At 43.2% G+C, this 22269-nt stretch overlaps 1 protein-coding gene across 2 annotated transcripts in view; it reads right to left on the bottom strand.

Moving 5' to 3' along the window:
* Positions 1-22269, bottom strand: part of LOC110499532 (heparanase 2) — a 229610-nt gene that overhangs the window by 23083 nt on the left and 184258 nt on the right. Inside the window, exons 9-10 of one of the 2 annotated variants that reach the window (XM_036956206.2) lie at positions 21423-21537; positions 6113-6258 (exon numbers count right to left, since the gene is read on the bottom strand). In XM_036956206.2, the coding sequence (XP_036812101.2) occupies positions 6113-6258; positions 21423-21537 (261 nt within the window). Of the gene's footprint in view, positions 1-5085; positions 6259-21422; positions 21538-22269 lie in introns of those variants that run through there. The other variant, XR_016489499.1, reaches the window with a different exon arrangement.

The raw sequence follows: 22269 nt of genomic DNA, 5'->3' as shown, positions 1-22269 counted from the left end.
ACGTCTGTCTGTCTTTGTGTCAGACAGTGTAATCAGTCAGCCCTAGAGTATTTCTTCTGCTCAACTATTGAAGCCTTATGCCAAACATTGCTTAGGGCTGGGATGTATCAGTCAGAAAGAGATGGAGTGTTAGATACCCATAGATTAGAGGAAGAGATGGAGAGAGGGATAAAGACAGCCCAGGAGTTCAAAAAGATGAGGTTCTGAGGCATTAGAAGCAGGAAAGTAAACAACCTTTCACGTTGTTTGATGCTGAAGAATTGGTTTAGAGTGAAACAGACCACGCTAACCACTAAATGTCTGGAAAGCTAGAAACTGCTGACTGGCTAGAAGAATACAATACCCAAAATAGAACTGAAACCGTTAACTGGCTAACTGGCTAGAAGAATACAATACCCAAAATAGAACTGAAACCGTTAACTGGCTAACTGGCTAAAGAATACAATACCCTTGATAGCAAAAGAGTACTGAAACCAATAATGGGCTAACTGGCTAACTGGCTAGAAGAATACAATACCCTTGATAGCAAAAGAGTACTGAAACCGCTAACTGGCGAACTGGCTAACTGGCTAGAATAATACAATACCCTTGATAGCAAAAGAGTACTGAAACCAATAACGGGCTAACTGGTTAACTGGCTAACTGGCTAGAATAATACAATACCCTTGGTAGCAACAGAGTACTGAAACCAATAACGGGCTAACTGGTTAACTGGCTAACTGGCTAGAATAATACAATACCCTTGATAGCAAAAGAGTACTGAAACCAATAACGGGCTAACTGGTTAACTGGCTAACTGGCTAGAATAATACAATACCCTTGGTAGCAACAGAGTACTTAACCTGCTAACTGGCGAGAAGAATACAATACCCTTGATAGCAAAAGCGTACTGAAACTGCTAACTGGTTAAAGGAGGATGACTGTTGAGATCCAGATATAAGTGCCATGCCAGGGGCAAAAGGCTCCCATCATAAAAGGCGTCCTATCCTTCCAGATGCCAGATGGAAAGCATTGGATGACAACTATTTCAAATCTCTGCAGATCTGTCAACAGGCCACACCGTGGGTAACAGATCAGATGTGAGGTGTGTCGTCTGTATCAGTAGATCCCGAGTCCCTAGAGTGTATCATTACGCTACTGCTCTCTACACCACACCTGCAACTGAGATGGAATAGAACAGGGACACATCCAACGGCCTGGACCTGAGGAGAAAGATCAAAGAAAATGTTCACCAGCAAAGATGGAAGACTGATAAACACTTATAGGTGTTTATTGTATATTCAATAAAAAATATAGAACATAGTTATTACATATAGATAATGTGGTGTGCGGAGCCAGGTGAACAGATGTAACTGAGCCGTGTGTGTATAGATGGGACGGAGGGCAGTAAGTCTAGCCTGGTGCTGAAATCTCTGCTGCTGACCTGTTACACATCACATACGGCTGGGTTAAATGATAACCTTGAACAGGGGGAACAGGGGGATGGTGCTGCTCTTTATCTATTCTGGGACAGACGTACCCTTTGTACCTCCATCTCCCCTCACACTCCCCCAAAACCCCCTCCAACCAATCCGAGCTGAGATAAAGGCCTGTTGCCGCCTCTTTGACAAAGAGAAGAGTCCCTCACACACCTGATAAGTGATACCTGTTATGTTTTATGGCCTGGCCGCTCTGAAAGACTGAGTAGTCTGGATGAGGGTTATTTATGAGCTGACCAGGCAGAATTGTGGCAGGCTGGGTAATTAATGTGATTTATCATGGCTAGAGTGGCTTATTAATGGGCTATAGTGCAGGAGAGACTAGACACAGTGACTAGACACCGTGCCTCAGGTGTCTGTGAATCTATTAAGAATGTAACACCAAGGTAGGGAAAATGGGACAAGCCATAGAAGTCTGAGTTTTGAGTGCTTTTTAGCCACCAAACTAATCTTTGTCCTTAGGCCAAAATTGTACTTACAGTGTATGGCTGTAATCTTTACTTGTGGAATCTGGTACAGTGAATGGCTGTAATCTTTACATGTGGAATCTGATAGAGTGTATGGCTGTAATCTTTACTTGTGGAAGCTGGTACAGGGTATGGCTCTGGTTTTTACTTGTGGAAGCTGGTACAGTATATGGCTCTGGTTTTTAGTTGTGGAAGCTGGTACAGTATATGGCTCTGGTTTTTAGTTGTGGAAGCTGGTACAGTATATGGCTCTGGTTTTTAGTTGTGAAAGCTGGTACAGTATACGGCTCTGGTTTTTAGTTGTGGAAGCTGGTACAGTATATGGCTCTGGTTTTTACTTGTGGAAGCTGGTACAGTATACGGCTCTGGTTTTTACTTGTGAAAGCTGGTACAGTATATGGCTCTGGTTTTTAGTTGTGGAATCTGGTACAGGGTATGGCTCTGGTTTTTAGTTGTGGAAGCTGGTACAGGGTATGGCTCTGGTTTTTAGTTGTGGAAGCTGGTACAGTATATGGCTCTGGTTTTTAGTTGTGGAAGCTGGTACAGGGTATGGCTCTGGTTTTTAGTTGTGGAAGCTGGTACAGTATATGGCTCTGGTTTTTAGTTGTGGAAGCTGGTACAGGGTATGGCTCTGGTTTTTAGTTGTGAAAGCTGGTACAGTATACGGCTCTGGTTTTTAGTTGTGGAAGCTGGTACAGTATATGGCTCTGGTTTTTAGTTGTGGAAGCTGGTACAGTATATGGCTCTGGTTTTTAGTTGTGGAAGCTGGTACAGTATATGGCTCTGGTTTTTACTTGTGGAAGCTGGTACAGTATATGGCTCTGGTTTTTACTTGTGGAAGCTGGTACAGTATATGGCTCTGGTTTTTAGTTGTGGAAGCTGGTACAGTATATGGCTCTGGTTTTTAGTTGTGGAAGCTGGTACAGTATATGGCTCTGGTTTTTACTTGTGGAAGCTGGTACAGTATATGGCTCTGGTTTTTACTTGTGAAAGCTGGTACAGGGTATGGCTCTGGTTTTTAGTTGTGGAAGCTGGTACAGTATATGGCTCTGGTTTTTACTTGTGGAAGCTGGTACAGTATATGGCTCTGGTTTTTAGTTGTGGAAGCTGGTACAGGGTATGGCTCTGGTTTTTACTTGTGGAAGCTGGTACAGTATATGGCTCTGGTTTTTAGTTGTGGAAGCTGGTACAGGGTATGGCTCTGGTTTTTAGTTGTGGAAGCTGGTACAGTATATGGCTCTGGTTTTTAGTTGTGGAAGCTGGTACAGGGTATGGCTCTGGTTTTTAGTTGTGAAAGCTGGTACAGTATACGGCTCTGGTTTTTAGTTGTGGAAGCTGGTACAGTATATGGCTCTGGTTTTTAGTTGTGGAAGCTGGTACAGTATATGGCTCTGGTTTTTAGTTGTGGAAGCTGGTACAGTATATGGCTCTGGTTTTTACTTGTGGAAGCTGGTACAGTATATGGCTCTGGTTTTTACTTGTGGAAGCTGGTACAGTATATGGCTCTGGTTTTTACTTGTGAAAGCTGGTACAGGGTATGGCTCTGGTTTTTAGTTGTGGAAGCTGGTACAGTATATGGCTCTGGTTTTTACTTGTGGAAGCTGGTACAGTATATGGCTCTGGTTTTTACTTGTGGAAGCTGGTACAGTATATGGCTCTGGTTTTTACTTGTGGAAGCTGGTACAGGGTATGGCTCTGGTTTTTAGTTGTGAAAGCTGGTACAGTATATGGCTCTGGTTTTTACTTGTGGAAGCTGGTACAGTATTTGGCTCTGGTTTTTACTTGTGGAAGCTGGTACAGGGTATGGCTCTGGCTTTTAGTTGTGGAAGCTGGTACAGTATATGGCTCTGGTTTTTAGTTGTGAAAGCTGGTACAGTATATGGCTCTGGTTTTTAGTTGTGAAAGCTGGTACAGGGTATGGCTCTGGTTTTTACTTGTGGAAGCTGGTACAGTATATGGCTCTGGTTTTAGTTGTGAAAGCTGGTACAGTACATGGCTCTGGTTTTTAGTTGTGGAAGCTGGTACAGTATATGGCTCTGGTTTTTACTTGTGAAAGCTGGTACAGGTATGGCTCTGGTTTTTAGTTGTGGAAGCTGGTACAGTATATGGCTCTGGTTTTTACTTGTGGAAGCTGGTACAGTATATGGCTCTGGTTTTTACTTGTGGAAGCTGGTACAGGGTATGGCTCTGGTTTTTACTTGTGGAAGCTGGTACAGTATATGGCTCTGGTTTTTACTTGTGGAAGCTGGTACAGGGTATGGCTCTGGTTTTTAGTTGTGAAAGCTGGTACAGTATATGGCTCTGGTTTTTACTTGTGGAAGCTGGTACAGTATTTGGCTCTGGTTTTTACTTGTGGAAGCTGGTACAGGGTATGGCTCTGGCTTTTAGTTGTGGAAGCTGGTACAGTATATGGCTCTGGTTTTTAGTTGTGAAAGCTGGTACAGTATATGGCTCTGGTTTTTAGTTGTGAAAGCTGGTACAGGGTATGGCTCTGGTTTTTACTTGTGGAAGCTGGTACAGTATATGGCTCTGGTTTTAGTTGTGAAAGCTGGTACAGTATATGGCTCTGGTTTTTAGTTGTGGAAGCTGGTACAGTATATGGCTCTGGTTTTTAGTTGTGGAAGCTGGTACAGGGTATGGCTCTGGTTTTTACTTGTGGAAGCTGGTACAGTATATGGCTCTGGTTTTTAGTTGTGGAAGCTGGTACAGGGTATGGCTCTGGTTTTTACTTGTGGAAGCTGGTACAGTATATGGCTCTGGTTTTTAGTTGTGGAAGCTGGTACAGGGTATGGCTCTGGTTTTTAGTTGTGGAAGCTGGTACAGGGTATGGCTCTGGTTTTTAGTTGTGGAAGCTGGTACAGTATATGGCTCTGGTTTTTAGTTGTGGAAGCTGGTACAGTATATGGCTCTGGTTTTTACTTGTGAAAGCTGGTACAGGGTATGGCTCTGGTTTTTAGTTGTGGAAGCTGGTACAGTATATGGCTCTGGTTTTTACTTGTGGAAGCTGGTACAGTATATGGCTCTGGTTTTTACTTGTGGAAGCTGGTACAGGGTATGGCTCTGGTTTTTACTTGTGGAAGCTGGTACAGTATATGGCTCTGGTTTTTACTTGTGGAAGCTGGTACAGGGTATGGCTCTGGTTTTTAGTTGTGAAAGCTGGTACAGTATATGGCTCTGGTTTTTACTTGTGGAAGCTGGTACAGTATTTGGCTCTGGTTTTTACTTGTGGAAGCTGGTACAGGGTATGGCTCTGGCTTTTAGTTGTGGAAGCTGGTACAGTATATGGCTCTGGTTTTTAGTTGTGAAAGCTGGTACAGTATATGGCTCTGGTTTTTAGTTGTGAAAGCTGGTACAGGGTATGGCTCTGGTTTTTACTTGTGGAAGCTGGTACACTATATGGCTCTGGTTTTAGTTGTGAAAGCTGGTACAGTATATGGCTCTGGTTTTTAGTTGTGGAAGCTGGTACAGTATATGGCTCTGGTTTTTAGTTGTGGAAGCTGGTACAGGGTATGGCTCTGGTTTTTACTTGTGGAAGCTGGTACAGTATATGGCTCTGGTTTTTAGTTGTGGAAGCTGGTACAGGGTATGGCTCTGGTTTTTACTTGTGGAAGCTGGTACAGTATATGGCTCTGGTTTTTAGTTGTGGAAGCTGGTACAGGGTATGGCTCTGGTTTTTAGTTGTGGAAGCTGGTACAGGGTATGGCTCTGGTTTTTAGTTGTGGAAGCTGGTACAGTATATGGCTCTGGTTTTTAGTTGTGGAAGCTGGTACAGTATATGGCTCTGGTTTTTAGTTGTGGAAGCTGGTACAGTATATGGCTCTGGTTTTTACTTGTGAAAGCTGGTACAGGGTATGGCTCTGGTTTTTAGTTGTGAAAGCTGGTACAGTATATGGCTCTGGTTTTTACTTGTGAAAGCTGGTACAGGGTATGGCTCTGGTTTTTAGTTGTGGAAGCTGGTACAGTGTATGGCTCTAGTTTTTAGTTGTGGAAGCTGGTACAGTATATGGCTCTGGTTTTTACTTGTGAAAGCTGGTACAGGGTATGGCTCTGGTTTTTAGTTGTGAAAGCTGGTACAGTATATGGCTCTGGTTTTTAGTTGTGGAAGCTGGTACAGTATATGGCTCTGGTTTTTAGTTGTGGAAGCTGGTACAGGGCTGCAGCACTTACTTGTGGAAGCTGGTACAATGGGCGTAAATGCGTAGTTTGTCTCGGATGACCCTCCCTGGCTGTGGTTTCCTCTGTAAGCCTGCTACCCGCACCGCCAACACCCTGGGGCCCACCAGACGCTTGAACACCAGTGAGAACCAATAGTCCTGGAACACACACACACACACACACACACACACACACACACACACACACACACACACACACACACACATCTGGGGTGAATGGTGACAGAGCTAGAGCAGTGTTTGTCAGACCAGAAGACATCTGGGGTGAAAGGTGACAGAGCTAGAGCAGTGATTGTCAGACCTTCTCACAAAATCGTCTGTAGCACCTGAATGGTTTGGCCTACAAACTATTATGACCCTATACTCGAACATGTCAGTTGAGTTGCTCTAGGACACCCACAGGCCTCACAAGAGGTCATCTGAAGGTCTCCTGGTACCATTTTAATTCATGTATATATGGAGACTGTTTAGTGCCAAAAAAAAATGTGTGTTTCCTGATCTTTCTTTTATCTCTAGGACAGACACTTCAGAACAAACTTCTTTTTGATATTTTGGGAATGTTTTTCCATGTAGTGAATCTGTTATTCGATGTGTTTGTATGGCCTAATAGCAATAAGGCCTCCAAAAATTTTGGGTGGATACTTCCAGGGGTTTTAAAATTCAAAATAAAATAGCTAAACCGTCCTTGGTATGACATTCTTAAACCATTCTATACAGCTTAGTAGAACGGACTTAGACAGGTCTTAGACTATAAGAGGCTAAATGATCACATCCTGGAGATGTGTATGTCAGAACAGGGGTTTGTAGAGATGCAGAGGTGGCAAAACACTCCCCTACATCTAACAGTTGTACAGAACAGAAACAGAATATAAGATAACAGTTCAATGCAAATCCAAAATTATAACAGTATTCACCTCAATTAAAAGCAGTAAAAGAACACGTGGGAAAAGCAGAGAGGCTGTACTGGTGCCTAGTTACGATGATGTCCAGACCAGAGAGGCTGTACTGGTGCCTAGTTACGATGATGTCCAGACCAGAGAGGCTGTACTGGTGCCTAGTTACAATGATGTCCAGACCAGAGAGGCTGTACTGGTGCCTAGTTACAATGATGTCCAGACCAGAGAGGCTGTACTGGTGCCTAGTTACAATGATGTCCAGACCAGAGAGGCTGTACTGGTGCCTAGTTACAATGATGTCCAGACCAGAGAGGCTGTACTGGTGCCTAGTTACAATGATGTCCAGACCAGAGAGGCTGTACTGGTGCCTAGTTACAATGATGTCCAGACCAGAGAGGCTGTACTGGTGCCTAGTTACAATGATGTCCAGACCAGGGTTAGAAGTTGGATACCGATGCTTCAGTCTTTATTGAAAGAGACAATATAATATATACTATTGGATCCCACAGTGAGGAGCTATTACTAGTCTTTGTTATGTTTATTTAGCTGCAGGATCAATGTGAACGTCAAATAAAATGAAAGTCAAAAATGTAACTGTTGTGGGAAATATGCCTGGGAAAAAACCTGGTTGAAATACTGAAATGAAAAATACAATAGAATACCACACTGCCCTCTCAGCAAAGACATGGGAGCCTTGGCCATTTATTCACATGTCAACCCCCTGGCAGAGCAAAGCACACAACTTTACAGTGGTCTCAGCACCTCTCCTCTTTTTTTCTACCCTCCTCTCCTCTGTTATGCCCCTGTCTTCTCTCCTCTGTTATGCCCCTGTCTTCTCTCCTCTGTTATGCCCCTGTCTTCTCTCCTCTCCTCTGTCATGCCCCTGTCTTCTCTCCTGTCCTCTGTTATGCCCCTGTCTTGTCTCCTCTCCTCTGTTATGCCCCTGTCTTCTCTGCTCTCCTCTGTTATGCCCCTGTCTTCTCTCCTCTCCTCTGTTATGCCCCTGTCTTCTCTGCTCTCCTCTGTTATGCCCCTGTCTTCTCTCCTCTGTTATGCCCCTGTCTTCTCTCCTCTCCTCTGTTATGCCCATGTCTTCTCTCCTGTCCTCTGTTATGCCCCTGTCTTCTCTCCTCTCCTCTGTTATGCCCCTGTCTTCTCTGCTCTCCTCTGTTATGCCCCTGTCTTCTCTCCTCTGTTATGCCCCTGTCTTCTCTCCTCTCCTCTGTTATGCCCATGTCTTCTCTCCTGTCCTCTGTTATGCCCCTGTCTTCTCTCCTCTCCTCTGTTATGCCCCTGTCATCTCTCCTCTCCTCTGTTATGCCCCTGTCTTCTCTGCTCTCCTCTGTTATGCCCCTGTCTTCTCTGCTCTCCTCTGTTATGCTCCTGTCTTCTCTCCTGTCCTCTGTTATGCCCCTGTCTTCTCTCCTCTCCTCTGTTATGCCCCTGTCATCTCTCCTCTCCTCTGTTATGCCCCTGTCATCTCTCCTCTCCTCTGTTATGCCCCTGTCTTCTCTCCTCTCCTCTGTTATGCCCCTGTCTTCTCTCCTCTCCTCTCCTCTGTTATGCCCCTGTCATCTCTCCTCTCCTCTCCTCTGTTATGCCCCTGTCTTCTCTGCTCTCCTCTGTTATGCCCCTGTCTTCTCTGCTCTCCTCTGTTATGCCCCTGTCTTCTCTCCTCTCCTCTGTTATGCCCCTGTCTTCTCTGCTCTCCTCTGTTATGCCCCCTGTCTTCTCTCCTCTCCTCTGTTATGCCCCCTGTATTCTCTGCTCTCCTCTGTTATGCCCCTGTCTTCTCTGCTCTCCTCTGTTATGCCCCTGTCTTCTCTGCTCTCCTCTGTTATGCCCCTGTCTTCTCTCCTCTCCTCTGTTATGCCCCTGTCTTCTCTGCTCTCCTCTGTTATGCTCCTGTCTTCTCTGCTCTCCTCTGTTATGCTCCTGTCTTCTCTGCTCTCCTCTGTTATGCCCCCTGTCTTCTCTCCTCTCCTCTGTTATGCCCCTGTCTTCTCTCCTCTCCTCTGTTATGCCCCTGTCTTCTCTCCTCTCCTCTGTTATGCCCCTGTCTTCTCTGCTCTCCTCTGTTATGCCCCCTGTCTTCTCTCCTCTCCTCTGTTATGCCCCTGTCTTCTCTGCTCTCCTCTGTTATGCCCCTGTCTTCTCTGCTCTCCTCTGTTATGCCCCTGTCTTCTCTGCTCTCCTCTGTTATGCCCCTGTCTTCTCTCCTCTCCTCTGTTATGCCCCTGTCTTCTCTGCTCTCCTCTGTTATGCTCCTGTCTTCTCTGCTCTCCTCTGTTATGCTCCTGTCTTCTCTGCTCTCCTCTGTTATGCCCCCTGTCTTCTCTCCTCTCCTCTGTTATGCCCCTGTCTTCTCTCCTCTCCTCTGTTATGCCCCTGTCTTCTCTCCTCTCCTCTGTTATGCCCCTGTCTTCTCTCCTCTCCTCTGTTATGCCCCTGTCTTCTCTCCTCTTCTCTGTTATGCCCCTGTCTTCTCTGCTCTCTCCCCTGTCATGCCCCTCTCCTCTTTCCCTAGACTCAACACCTCACCAGAGGTTCTGAACAACATGTGTGTGTCAGGAAGTTCCCATGCAATCCTGCATATGGCAACATTTAAGCGCTTTTTTTTTCCAGGCCAGGTTTTAACTTAATTTGCTGCTCCGCTATTGGGAGAGCCCAGAGTACTGTAAGAGTACAGAACAGAAGTGTACAATTTGGGCTATAGACAGGCATATAGACAGGCCCACAGACAGGCCTACTGACAGGGCTATACACAGGCCTATAGACAGACCTATAGACAGGCCTACAGACAGGGCTATAGACAGGCCTATAGACAGGCCTATAGACTGTGGTTCTTCAGGTAAGAGCCTTGGAGTGTAGACTGTGGTTCTTGGTGTGAGAGCCTTGGAGAGTAGACTGTGGTTCTTGGAGTGAGAGCCTTGGAGAGTAGACTGTGGTTCTTCAGGTAAGAGCCTTGGAGTGTAGACTGTGGTTCTTCAGGTAAGAGCCTTGGAGAGTAGACTGTGGTTCTTGGCGTGAGAGCCTTGGAGAGTAGACTGTGGTTCTTGGAGTGAGAGCCTTGGAGAGTGGACTGTGGTTCTTGGCGTGAGAGCCTTGGAGAGTAGACTGTGGTTCTTGGAGTGAGAGCCTTGGAGAATAGACTGTAATTACAAGTGCCTCTCTCTAGCCAGCTGGAAAGAGAGATAATATCAAACACCGGGGAAACTACTTTATTATCCTTTTACACTGTGTCTGTCTACGTTAGAGCCTCGTGTTCTATAAGTCTATCAGTCTGTATAGATTGGCCTAACCTGGTTTCCAAGAGACATAACCCATGGGGTCAGTTAAACTTCCTGACCTCCACAGAGGTGTGATCAGTCAGAACTATGATTAACGAGCAGGTTCAACCAGGCAATTCTGTGTATCTGATTTACTAACAGAGAGAGATGGAGATGTGAATGAGAAATCTACGGGCCCAGTTATACATCTGGAGAGCAGGGAGAGAATACACCCAGGGATGAAGAGTGTATAGTCCACCCTGAGAATGTGGTATAGTCTGAAGAGATCAGTTTATAAGTTCCTAGCTAGAACATAGCGTTCTGAGACCCATGTTTCTTAGAGCCTGGTGAGAGCATGGTTGTCCTGTGGTTATTTTTCATACTACCTTCCCACAACTTCCTGGGAATGGTGCAGTACAGTCGCTTGGCTTTGGAACATTTTCAGCTTATTTAAGGAACTTGACGGAAAAAACATTATTTTCTTCGTATTTCATTACTTTAACAGAACGTTTCCTTAAAGTTCAGACGTGGTTAAATGTTATTAAAATACTAATTTGGTCATGTTCGAGGAATGTTCTCCAACTGGTTTGACATTGGGAACGTTCTCAGAAAACACCAAGAAACAATGTACTTCAGAGTAACTTTTCCTACAGGTTTCGTCATGGTTCTATTTAAAGTCATGTTCTCAAATTGTTCCAAGAACATTAGAAACAACATTCTGCTGTGGGAATTTCAATACTTCAGCATAACGTTTTCTACCGGTTTCGTCATGGTTCTATTTAAAGTCATGTTCTCAAATTGTTCCAAGAACATTAGAAACAACATTCTGCTGTGGGAATTTCAATACTTCAGCATAACGTTTTCTACCGGTTTCGTCCTGGTTCTATTTAAAGTCATGTTCTCAAATTGTTCCAAGAACATTAGAAACAACATTCTGCTGTGGGAATTTCAATACTTCAGCATAACGTTTTCTACCGGTTTCATCATGGTTCTATTTAAAGTCATGTTCTCAAATTGTTCCAAGAACATTAGAAACAACATTCTGCTGTGGGAATTTAAATACTTCAGCATAACGTTTCCTACAGGTTTCGTCCTGGTTCTATTTAAAGTCATGTTCTCAAATTGTTCCAAGAACATTAGAAACAACATTCTGCTGTGGGAATTTCAATACTTCAGCATAACGTTTCCTACAGGTTTCGTCCTGGTTCTATTTAAAGTCATGTTCTCAAATTGTTCAGAGAAAGTAAGAAAACTTTCCTTTAAAAAAGCAGAGGAAAACTTTTGTAACATTCAGAGAACATTCTAAGAATATTATTTAAAAACATATACATTCCATTCTCAGCATCAACAAAATTCTCTATATCCTCTATCTTGTTAAGTGTGTTCAGGTGTGTTAGCGTTCCCACTAATTGGCCACACCTGATCTGAATGAGTACTTCTTTCATTTGAAATGGGGTCTGTTTGAATAAAATAAAAAGAACAGCTTTGTATGCGTAAAAACACATACCATGCTAACTCGATCCTGGGGGCGCAATGGACTAATTCCACGTATAGTGAATAGAAAATGATAGGTTCAAATCGCACTGATGCTGTCTATCCACATTATCTGCAGTGAGCACAGATCGGCTTACTGTGACAATGTGAGCCGCTGTGGAGAATAACCTCTCGCTAGGGACAGAGGTCCCAAGCACAGCCAGGTAGCTGTGACAATGTGAGCCGCTGTGGAGAATACCCTCTCACTAGGAACAGAGGTCCCAAGCACAGCCAGGTAGCTGTGACAATGTGAGCCGCTGTGGAGAATACCCTCTCGCTGGGGACAGAGGTCCCAAGCACAACCAGGTAGCTGTGACAATGTGAGCCGCTGTGGAGAATACCCTCTCGCTGGGGACAGAGGTCCCAAGCACAGCCAGGTAGCTGTGACAATGTGAGCCGCTGTGGAGAATACCCTCTCACTAGGAACAGAGCTCCCAAGCACAACCAGGTAGCTGTGACAATGTGAGCCGCTGTGGAGAATACCCTCTCGCTAGGGACAGGGGTCATGAGGGTATATTAACTCGTTGGTCTTCCACCATGGAAGTGGATCAGTATCCAGGGGAATACAGTCCACTTCCCTGTATGAGGTCACCTCCTCCTTGACCTTTGACTTGGTTCCCTGCTCCTGGGTCGTGAACAACTCCCCAAAAAGCTCAGCCATGGCAGACTTATTTTCTGGAAGAGAACGTCTGTCCTCTGCCGTCTCTGGAGAGGGGTTAGCTCCTGTGTTGTCTGTGGCTTGACCCTGCACAATTAAATAAGATGAAAATGAAGTGGCTTTAAAGTGTCTTTGAAAATATGATTTATTGTTAGAAATATATATCAGACACTATTATGACAATTACAATTATTACTGTATAATTAATTGTTAAATCACAAATTAATAAAATAATACATGTCACACGAACAAAATAAAAGCAATACCTGTTGTATATTGGTCACCATCTCTGCTGTGAGTTCAGTGTAGACTCTCAGACGAGCAGCAGCATCCAGGTGCAGCAGGGACTTGAACCGGGGGTCCGAAGCGGTGCTCTAGTATAAGAAGTCTTGGACACCAGGGTTAGCATATCTAGGCTCCAGGTTAACTCTGATAGCAGTCTTGACATCCCTTACTACGGATTCATCTTCATCAGATGCCACCATTGATTTCAGGATCATTGTTTTCATAGGCAGGACCATGGAAACTGATGAAATGCTCTCAGTGCAGATCAGTGTTGTGACTGTTTTGAGAGGTTTCCACACTTTGATAACTTCCTCTGCTAGTGTCATTTTCAGACAAACTCACAATATCTTTAACATTCTTCCTCACAGCTAGATCAGTCAGTGTAGAATACACCACAACATTCTGCTCAAGGTATCTCTCAACTATTTCATGGCTTGAATTCCATCTAGTAGGGACATCTTGAATTAGTTTGTGGTTTGGCAGCTCCAGCATCTCCTGTTTTGTCTTGGAAACATGTGCAGCAGTTGTGCTTTTATAAAAGAAGGATACCACCTTCCTGATCTTTGCTAGGAGGCGAGAGATTGGATTCACTGACATTGCTTTTTGAGATGCTAGATTGGTAACGTGAGCAAAGCATCCTATCTGTGGCCCCAATCCAGCTAGTGCAACTGCATTTACAATATATCCAGCGTTATCAGTGGTCACAGTAATCGTTACATTATCCCTCTCCAACTTCCACACTGCAACTACTTCCCTTAGCTCCTCCCCCAAGTTTACACTGGTGTGACTCCTGTCAAATGGACGTGTTTGAAGGACATGGCTTTTAATCTCCCACTCTGCCGTAATGGAATGAGCCGTTACAGTAAGGTAGTAGCTCTGTAGGTAGTAGCTCTGTAGGTAGTAGCTCTGTAGGTAGTAGCTCTAGACGTCCAACTGTCTGTTGTTAGAGCAACAGACCGCATTTCTGACAACTCGCTCTCAAGTTGTTATTTTGTTTTTTTTGTATAAGGCAGGAATTAACGTCTGGGCAAAATGTGTACGGGAAAGAATAGTGAGGCGCGGCTCGACCACTTTAAACATCTGCCGCTATGAATTTTACTGGTACGACGGTATCTGCGCTCTGTTCTCGCTGGAGTAAAATAACTAATGAGTGGAACTGCAGACAACTATAAATCATTTTTGAGATAGGGGGCAGCATTTTCACTTTTGGATGAATAGCGTGCCCAGAGTGAACTGCCTCCTACTCTGTCCCAGATGCTAATATATGCATATTATTATTAGTATTGGATAGAAAACACTCAGTTTCTAAAACTGTTTGAATGATGTCTGAGTATAACAGAACTCATATGGCAGGCAAAAATCAGAGAAAAATCCAACCAGGAAGTGGGAAATCTGAGGTTTGTAGTTTTTCAAAGCATGGCCTACCGAATTCACAGTGTCTATGGAGTAAAGTTGCACTTCCTACGGCTTCCACTAGATGTCAAACCGTCTTTAGAAACTTGTTTGAGAATTCTACTATAAAAGAGGGGCTCATGAGACCTGTTTGAGTCAGTGGTCTGGCAGACTGCCTTGGTCTCATGACACGCGGTCACAAGAGAGTTAGCTCTCGTTCCAGTGCTTTTCTTCAGACAGGAATTCTCCGGTTGGAACCTTATTGATGATTTATGTTAAAAACATGCTAAAGATTCCATACATTGTTTGACTTGTTTCTACGACCTGTAACAAACAGAACTTTGAGTTTTTGTCTGGACGAAGTGCTCGCACTTCATGAAGATGGATTTCTGGGCTGAACACGCTAACAACAAGTGGCTATTTGGACATAAATGATGGACATTATGGAACTTTATGGAACAAATGAAGATCATCAAAGGTAAGTGAATATTTAAGGTGTTATTTCTAACTTCTGTTGACTCCAAAATGGCAGATATTTCTCTGGCTGTTTTGGGCTCTGAGCGCCGTTTTCAGATTATGCTTTTTCCGTAAAGTTTTTTTGAAATCTGACTCAGCGGTTGCATTAAGGAGAAGTCTATCTTTAATTCTGTGAATAACACTTGTATCTTTTATCAATGTTTATTATGAGTATTTCTGCAAAATCACCGGATGTTTTGGAATCAAAACATTACTGCACGTAACGTGCCAATGTAAACTGAGATGTTTGGATATAAATATGCATATTATCGAACAAAACATACATGTATTGTGTAACATCATGTCCTATGAGTGTCATCTGATGAAGATCATCAAAGGTTAGTGATTCATTTTATCTATATTTCTGCTTTTTGTGACTCCTATTGTCACGCCCTGACCTGAGTATTCTTTGTTTTCTTTATATATTTTGGTTAGGTCAGGGTGTGACATGGGTGATGTATGTGTTTTTGTACTGTCTAGGGGTTTTGTAGGTTCATGGGGTAGTTTACCATCTAGGTGTTTGTGTATGTCTATGGTTGCCTAGATTGGTTTTCAATTAGAGGCAGCTGTTTATCGTTGTCTCTGATTGGGAACCATATTTAGGCAGCCATCTTCTTTGGGTATTTCGTGGGTTATTGTCTATGTGATGTTGCATGTTAGCGCTCTGTTGCTATAGCGGTCACGGTCGTCTGGTTAGTTTGTTTTAGTGTTTTTTCCGTCTTTCATTAAAGCATGCATTCACACCACCCTGCGCTTTGGTCTCCTCAATACGACGATCGTGACTCCTATCTTTGGCTGGAAAAATGGCTGTGTTTTTTTTACTTGGCGGTGATCTAACATAATCATATGTTGTGCTTTCACTGTAAAGAATGTTTGAAATTGGACATGATGGGTAGATTAACAAGACGTTGATCTTTCATTTGCTGTATTGGACTTGTTCATGTGTGAAAGTTACATATTTCTAAAAAATATTTTTGAATTTCGTGCGCTGCCTTTTCAGAGGAATGTTGTCAAGGGGTTCCGCTAGTGGAAGGGGTTCCGCTAGTGGAACACCTGCCCTAGAAAGGATAAACAACGTATTTTTCCCACGTTAATTTATACGCCATTGGATTATGCAATAATATTATTTTTACAATATACAGTTGAAGTCGGAAGTTTACATACACTTAGGTTGGAGTCATTAAAACTCGTTTTTCAACCACTCCACAAATTTCTTGTTAACAAACTATAGTTTTGGCAAGTCGGTTAGGACATCTACTTTGTGCATGATATAATACATTTTTCCAACAATTGTTTACATACAGATTCTTTTACTTACAATTCACTGTATCACAATTCCAGTGGGTCAGAAGTTTCCATTCAGTAAGTTGACTTTATATATATATATATATATATATATTTTTTTTTTTTTTTCCCCCTAGCTATAATACAGTGCCTTGCGAAAGTATTCGGCCCCCTTGAACTTTGCGACCTTTTGCCACATTTCAGGCTTCAAACATAAAGATATAAAACTGTATTTTTTTGTGAAGAATCAACAACAAGTGGGACACAATCATGAAGTGGAACGACATTTATTGGATATTTCAAACTTTTTTAACAAATCAAAAACTGAAAAATTGGGCGTGCAAAATTATTCAGCCCCCTTAAGTTAATACTTTGTAGCGCCACCTTTTGCTGCGGTTACAGCTGTAAGTCGCTTGGGGTATGTCTCTATCAGTTTTGCACATCGAGAGACATTTTTTCCCATTCCTCCTTGCAAAACAGCTCGAGCTCAGTGAGGTTGGATGGAGAGCATTTGTGAACAGCAGTTTTCAGTTCTTTCCACAGATTCTCGATTGGATTCAGGTCTGGACTTTGACTTGGCCATTCTAACACCTGAATACACATACCGTTTCACCCCTAGTTGGAATGTTTCTAATTAGGAGAGGGGTTAACAATGTGCAGTCCGTTTTAATTAGGGGCGGGTCTGCTATCAGACACACTGCACCTTCACAAAAAACATGGCAAAAGTGTAAATGTGCACTGTCCCTGTAATAAAAAATAAAAAAAACTTAAACCTGCAGTAAATAGTAACACACAGCAACATAACCATTTAATCAACCAGAAAACATGAGCAAGATCTTTTCAACAGCCCTCTGTGTCTTTAAATGCTGGAGAGAGAGAGCGCGATAGAGATAGAGAGAGAGAGAGAGATGAAAAGGGAGGGTGAGAGCAATAAAATAATGAAAAGAGAGGCATACCAGGTGCTATAAACAGGGAGAAAAGAGGAGGAGAGCCGAGGGAGGCCCATATCAGTTTAACAGACAAACCACCCAGGAAGCAGGTTAATATACTAAGCTGAGGTCACATCCCAAACATCTTCACATGTGCTGGGCCAAAAACACATTTTACATTTCCTGCAGGGTGAACAGGGTGATCAAATTAAGATCCTATATCCTACAAAGATATAAACGCATGCAACAATTTCAAGGTACAGTTCATTTAAGGAAATCAGTCAATTTCAATAAATTCGTTAGGCCCTAATCTATAGATTTCAATTGACTGGGCAGGGGTGCAGCCATGGATGGGAGTTGGAGGGCATAGGCCCACCTACTTGGCAGCCAGGCCCACCCACTGGGGAGCCAGGCCCAGCCAATCAGAATTAGGTTTTGCCCACAAAAGGGCTTTTTTACAGACAGAAATTCTCCTCAGTTTCATCAGCTGTCCAGCTGGCTGGTCTCAGACGATCCCGCAGGTGGAGAAGCCAGATGTGGAGGTCCTGGGCTGGCGTGGTTAAACGTGTCTGTGGTTGTGAGGCCAGTTGGACGTACTGCCAAATTCTCTAAATCAACGTTGGAGGCAGCTTATGGTAGAGAAATGAACATTCAATTCTCTGGCAACAACTCTGGAGGCATTCCTGCTGTCAGCATGCAAATCGCATGCTCCCTCAAAACTTAAGACATCTGTGGCATTGTGTTGTGTGACAAAACTACACATTTTAAAGTGGCTTTTTATTGTCCCCAGCACAAGGTGCACCTGTGTAATGATCATTCTGTTTAATCAGCTTCTTGCCACACCTGTCTGGTGGATGAATTATCTTGGCGAAGGAGACATGCTCACTAACAGGGATGTAAACAAAATTGTGCCCAAAATCTGAGAGAAATAAGCTTTTTGTGAGTACAGAACATTTCCGGGATATTTTATTTCAGCTCATGAAACTTGGGACCAACACTTTACATGTTGCATAATTTTTTTGATCAGTGTATATCAGAGTTCTGGAAATTATTATTTTCTGTCTAGTGCCTGGACCATTTAGAAATGCTCATCTCTGTAATATATATCAGAAACAACAGACTGTTAAATTATTTTACTAGCTAAGTCAGTTAGGAACAAATTCTTATTTTCAATGACAGCCTAGGGTTATCTGCCTTGTTCAGAACAACATATCTTTCTTTACCTTGTCGGCTCGGGAATTCGATCTTGCAACCTTTCAGTTACTAGTCCAACGCTCTAACCACTAGGCTATCTGCCGCCTCACTGTTCATGCTGTCTACCCTGAGCAGTCACAAAAACTGTCTGTTCTCGCCTTCACAGCAGGAAATAGACTTCCCAAGGACACCTGCAGCAATGGGAGCACACTCTGTAAATGTTATTAACAGTGCATTCGGAAAGTATTCATACACCTTGACTTTTTACACATGTTGTTACGTTACAGCCTTATTCATTACCCATAATGACAAAGCTAAAACTTTTAGCAAATTTATTAGAAATAAAAACGGAAAATATTACATTTACATACTCAGTACTTTGTTGAAGCACCTTTGGCAGCAATTACAGCCTTGATTCTTCTTGGGTATGATGCTACAAACTTGGCACACCTGTATTTGGAGGGTTTCTCCCATTCTTCTCTGCAGATCCTCTCAAGCTCTGTCAGGTTGGATGGGGAGTGTTGCTGCACAGCTAATTTTAGGTCTCCCCAGAGATGGGTTCAAGTCCAGGCTCTGGCTGGGCCACTTAAGGACATTCAAAGACTTGTCCCGAAGTCACTCCTGCGTTGTCTTGGCTGTGTGTTTAGGGTCTATGTCTTGTTGGAAGGTAAACCAGTCTGACAAACTGAGCACTCTGGAGCAGGTTTTCATCAAGGATCTCTGCTCCGTTCATCATGCTTCACCATAGGGATGGTGCCAGGTTTCCGAAAGATGTGACGATTGCCATTCAGGCCAAAGAGTTCAATCTTGGTTTCATCAGACCAGAGAATATTGTTTTTAAGGTGCCTTTTGGCAAAGTCCAAGCAGGCTGTCATGTGCCTTTTACTGAGGAGTGGCTTCCTTCTGGCCATAAAGGCCTGATTGGTGGAATGCTGCAGAGATGGTTGTCCTTCTGGAAGGTTCTCCCATCTCCACAGAGGAACTCTAGAGCTCTGTCAGAGTTACCATCAGTCACCTCCCAGACCAAGGGCCTTCTCCCCCGATTGCTCAGTTTGGCCGGGTGGCCAGATCTAGGAAAAGTCTTCCAAAACCTTCCATTTATGATGGAGGCCACTGTGTTCTTGGGGACCTTCAATGCTGCAGAAATGTTTTTGTACCCTTCCCAAGATCTTTGCATCGACACAATATTGTCTCGGAGCTCTACAGACAATTCCTTTGACCTCGTGGCTTGATTTTTGCTCTGACATGCACTGTCAACTGTGGGACCTTATATAGACAGGTCTGTGCCTTTTTAAATCATATCCAATCAATTTAATTTACAACAGATGGACTCCAATCAAGTTGTAGAAACATCTCAAGGATGATCAATGGAAACAGGATGCACCTGAGCTCAATTTCGAGTCTCATAGCAAAGGTTCTGAATACCAATGTAAATAAAGTATTTCAAAATGTGTATAAATTTGCAAAAAAACAAATCTAAAAACCTTTTTTGTCTTTGTTATTATGTGTTATTGTGTGTAGATTGCTGAAGATTATTATATATTTATTAATACGCCTGTAATGTAACAACACGTGGAAAAGTCAAAGGGGTCTGAATACTTTCCGAAGGCTCTGTATGTGGAGTATATCATTCCAAACAATATGTTTTAAAATGAGCAAAATCAGAAAGTATCATTTTCAGATATTCATATTTCTATGTTTTAATGTTGAATAAATTAATGTGAAGAAAAAAAATTCAGGATGAAGACATACACAATATAAGTAGTATAATGACACCAAGATGTTGTCTGTATCATGTACAGTTCATAGGTCATAGTTCATAGGGTCTTACAGGAGGCATGTAAATATCTAAAAAGGGGCTAAAATTGACACTTTCATCATGATTTAAAAAAAAAATGGTTTGTGATACAAATGTAAAAAGTATGTTGATCGTCTTGCTTCCCATTTAAGTTTGTATGTGACAATTGCCAGAACAATCTGAGCTACCAAAAATATGTTCCATTGTGATTGTGGGGGGAGCATCCTTCCCAGAAAATGTACAGAGACCAGAGCGGTGTGGAAAATAATTGTCTGCTTCCTGATTATTTTCTAATGTCCATCAAGCAGGTAGCTCTGTGATATTGCAGCTGGAGGATACATGAAGACTAGATCCAGAAGGAGCTGAAGGGAGATAAATTAATGGAACGGTGTCATTGACTTTTGTAGGATGGGTTGGTGTCTGAGTATCTGAGCATTGAATCGTTAGTGTGGTTGGTACTGTTGTCTAGCTTTAGAATTAACTTTGAGGTGAGGTAGAAGCAGAATAAGTGTTTAAAAAAGATTTTTTAAAGTGTATAATTCATTGTAAAATTGTGTTGAAAGCCACTGCCAAGACCTCCCAATGGCAGGTCTACACAGTAAATGTTTCATGCTTTGCACCAGGTACAGACACCAGTAATGGTCCCAGGTTGAAAAAATCTGAATTATTCTTAATGATGTATTATTTATATCCTCTAGCTTTGGAGCATTGAATAGAGACATCTCCCTAATGAACACCACCCATCCCTGCAGCAGATAAATGTAGTAAGATGTTCTCCACATCTTCTTTAGGCATCCACCAGTTGTTGATAAATCATTTTTATGAACTTGGCGCCGCAGTAGCATTGTATCGCTGACTCTGTTTGGATCAAAGAGTCTTGGATGTCATAATCTCTGGCAAACCCCTTCAAAAAGTAACCACTCCTTCAGTCCTGGTTCTGGTGACCCACAGGGTGTGCAGGCTTTTTTTCCCATCCCAGCACTAAAACCCCTTATTCAACGAATCAACTTGTCATCTAGCCAATGATTAGTTGTGCATAAAGCTTGCCCTGAGCATAGTCCTGTACCCCTGATCCTGCGTGGTACAATCCCAACCGCAGAAGGCAGTGATGAGAGCCAGGACTGGACTATGCCATTGCAGACCGTGCCAGAGGGGGGACGGGGGTAGCAGCCTTTTGTGTATCTACAGCTCAGGTTGTGCAGATCTGTCACCAGCCCAGCACTGCACACATTGTGTGACACATTGTGTGATGGGGGGGGGGGGTGGAGAAACGCTGGAGAAAAAACGCTGGAGAAAGAACGCTGGAGAAAGAACGCTGGAGAAAGAACGCTGGAGAAAGAACGCTGGAGAAAGAACGCGAGGTGTCACAGAGGACTGAGATGAGCCTACAGTAGCTACCCAAAGCCACACTGAAGACCGGACTAAGAGTAACTAACCAGAGTGGCAATACCTCCAATGGACTTTCCCTTGCTATACATTGAGAATATAAAGGAAGGATTTGTCCTGCGCTGCTTGACGATGATAAGGAGAGCAGAGTGTGAGACTAACCGGCAGTGGGTTGAAGTGCTGGTCTACGAGGTGTGTGTATCCATAGTCGAAGAACGAGTATCTCAGGACCACGTCAATCCCATGCATCGCTGCCATACCCAGAGTGTTCAGCCACCTGAAACACACACACACACACACACACACACACACACACACACACACACACACACACACACACACACACACACACACACACACACACACACACACGCACACACACACACACACACACACACACACACACACACACACACACCCCAGTGGCGGTCAGTGGTGTTTATGATGAGGGAGTACCATTTTTATTTTTCATGAGCTTTGTCTTATTTCTATTACAGCATGTTGGATGACTGTCATTCTTATTCCATTCACCAGTTCAATGTAACAGTGATAGGTTTAGGCTGCTACATGATACTCTAATGTTCCCTATACCCATCATGAGGTTGCTACAACCTAGCCTATGAATGAAAGTTTACAATGTAACCTTACGTGCACACAGGTCGAGAGAAACATTTGAGATGACAGACAGTAACACATGGACAGACAGTAACACATGGACAGACAGTGACATTTTCAATATCGCCTTGCACACTCTTGCCTGCATCTAGCTTATTTAGGGTGTAATCAATAGTCCAACAGTTGCAAATAAGAGTTCCTATTGGACAAATTCAGGTATTTTTATACCGGTTTTGTTTGTTCACGTTTAATTAAGAAACTTTTTCAACAGAATCAGCGGAATGAATACACCTCTGATCACGCATAAACACAGTTCACTTTAATAGCAGCCACGTTGTATTCCTTCTTGCATATATGCACTCTCTTCCTCACACCTTTTGAACTTCAATGAACA

Source organism: Oncorhynchus mykiss, chromosome 20 (assembly GCF_057628025.1).
Source record: "Oncorhynchus mykiss isolate SJ-2025 chromosome 20, ASM5762802v1, whole genome shotgun sequence".
NCBI lineage: Eukaryota > Metazoa > Chordata > Actinopteri > Salmoniformes > Salmonidae > Oncorhynchus > Oncorhynchus mykiss.
Note: the sequence above shows the minus strand (reverse complement) of the source record. Positions and strands in the feature narration are given on the sequence as shown.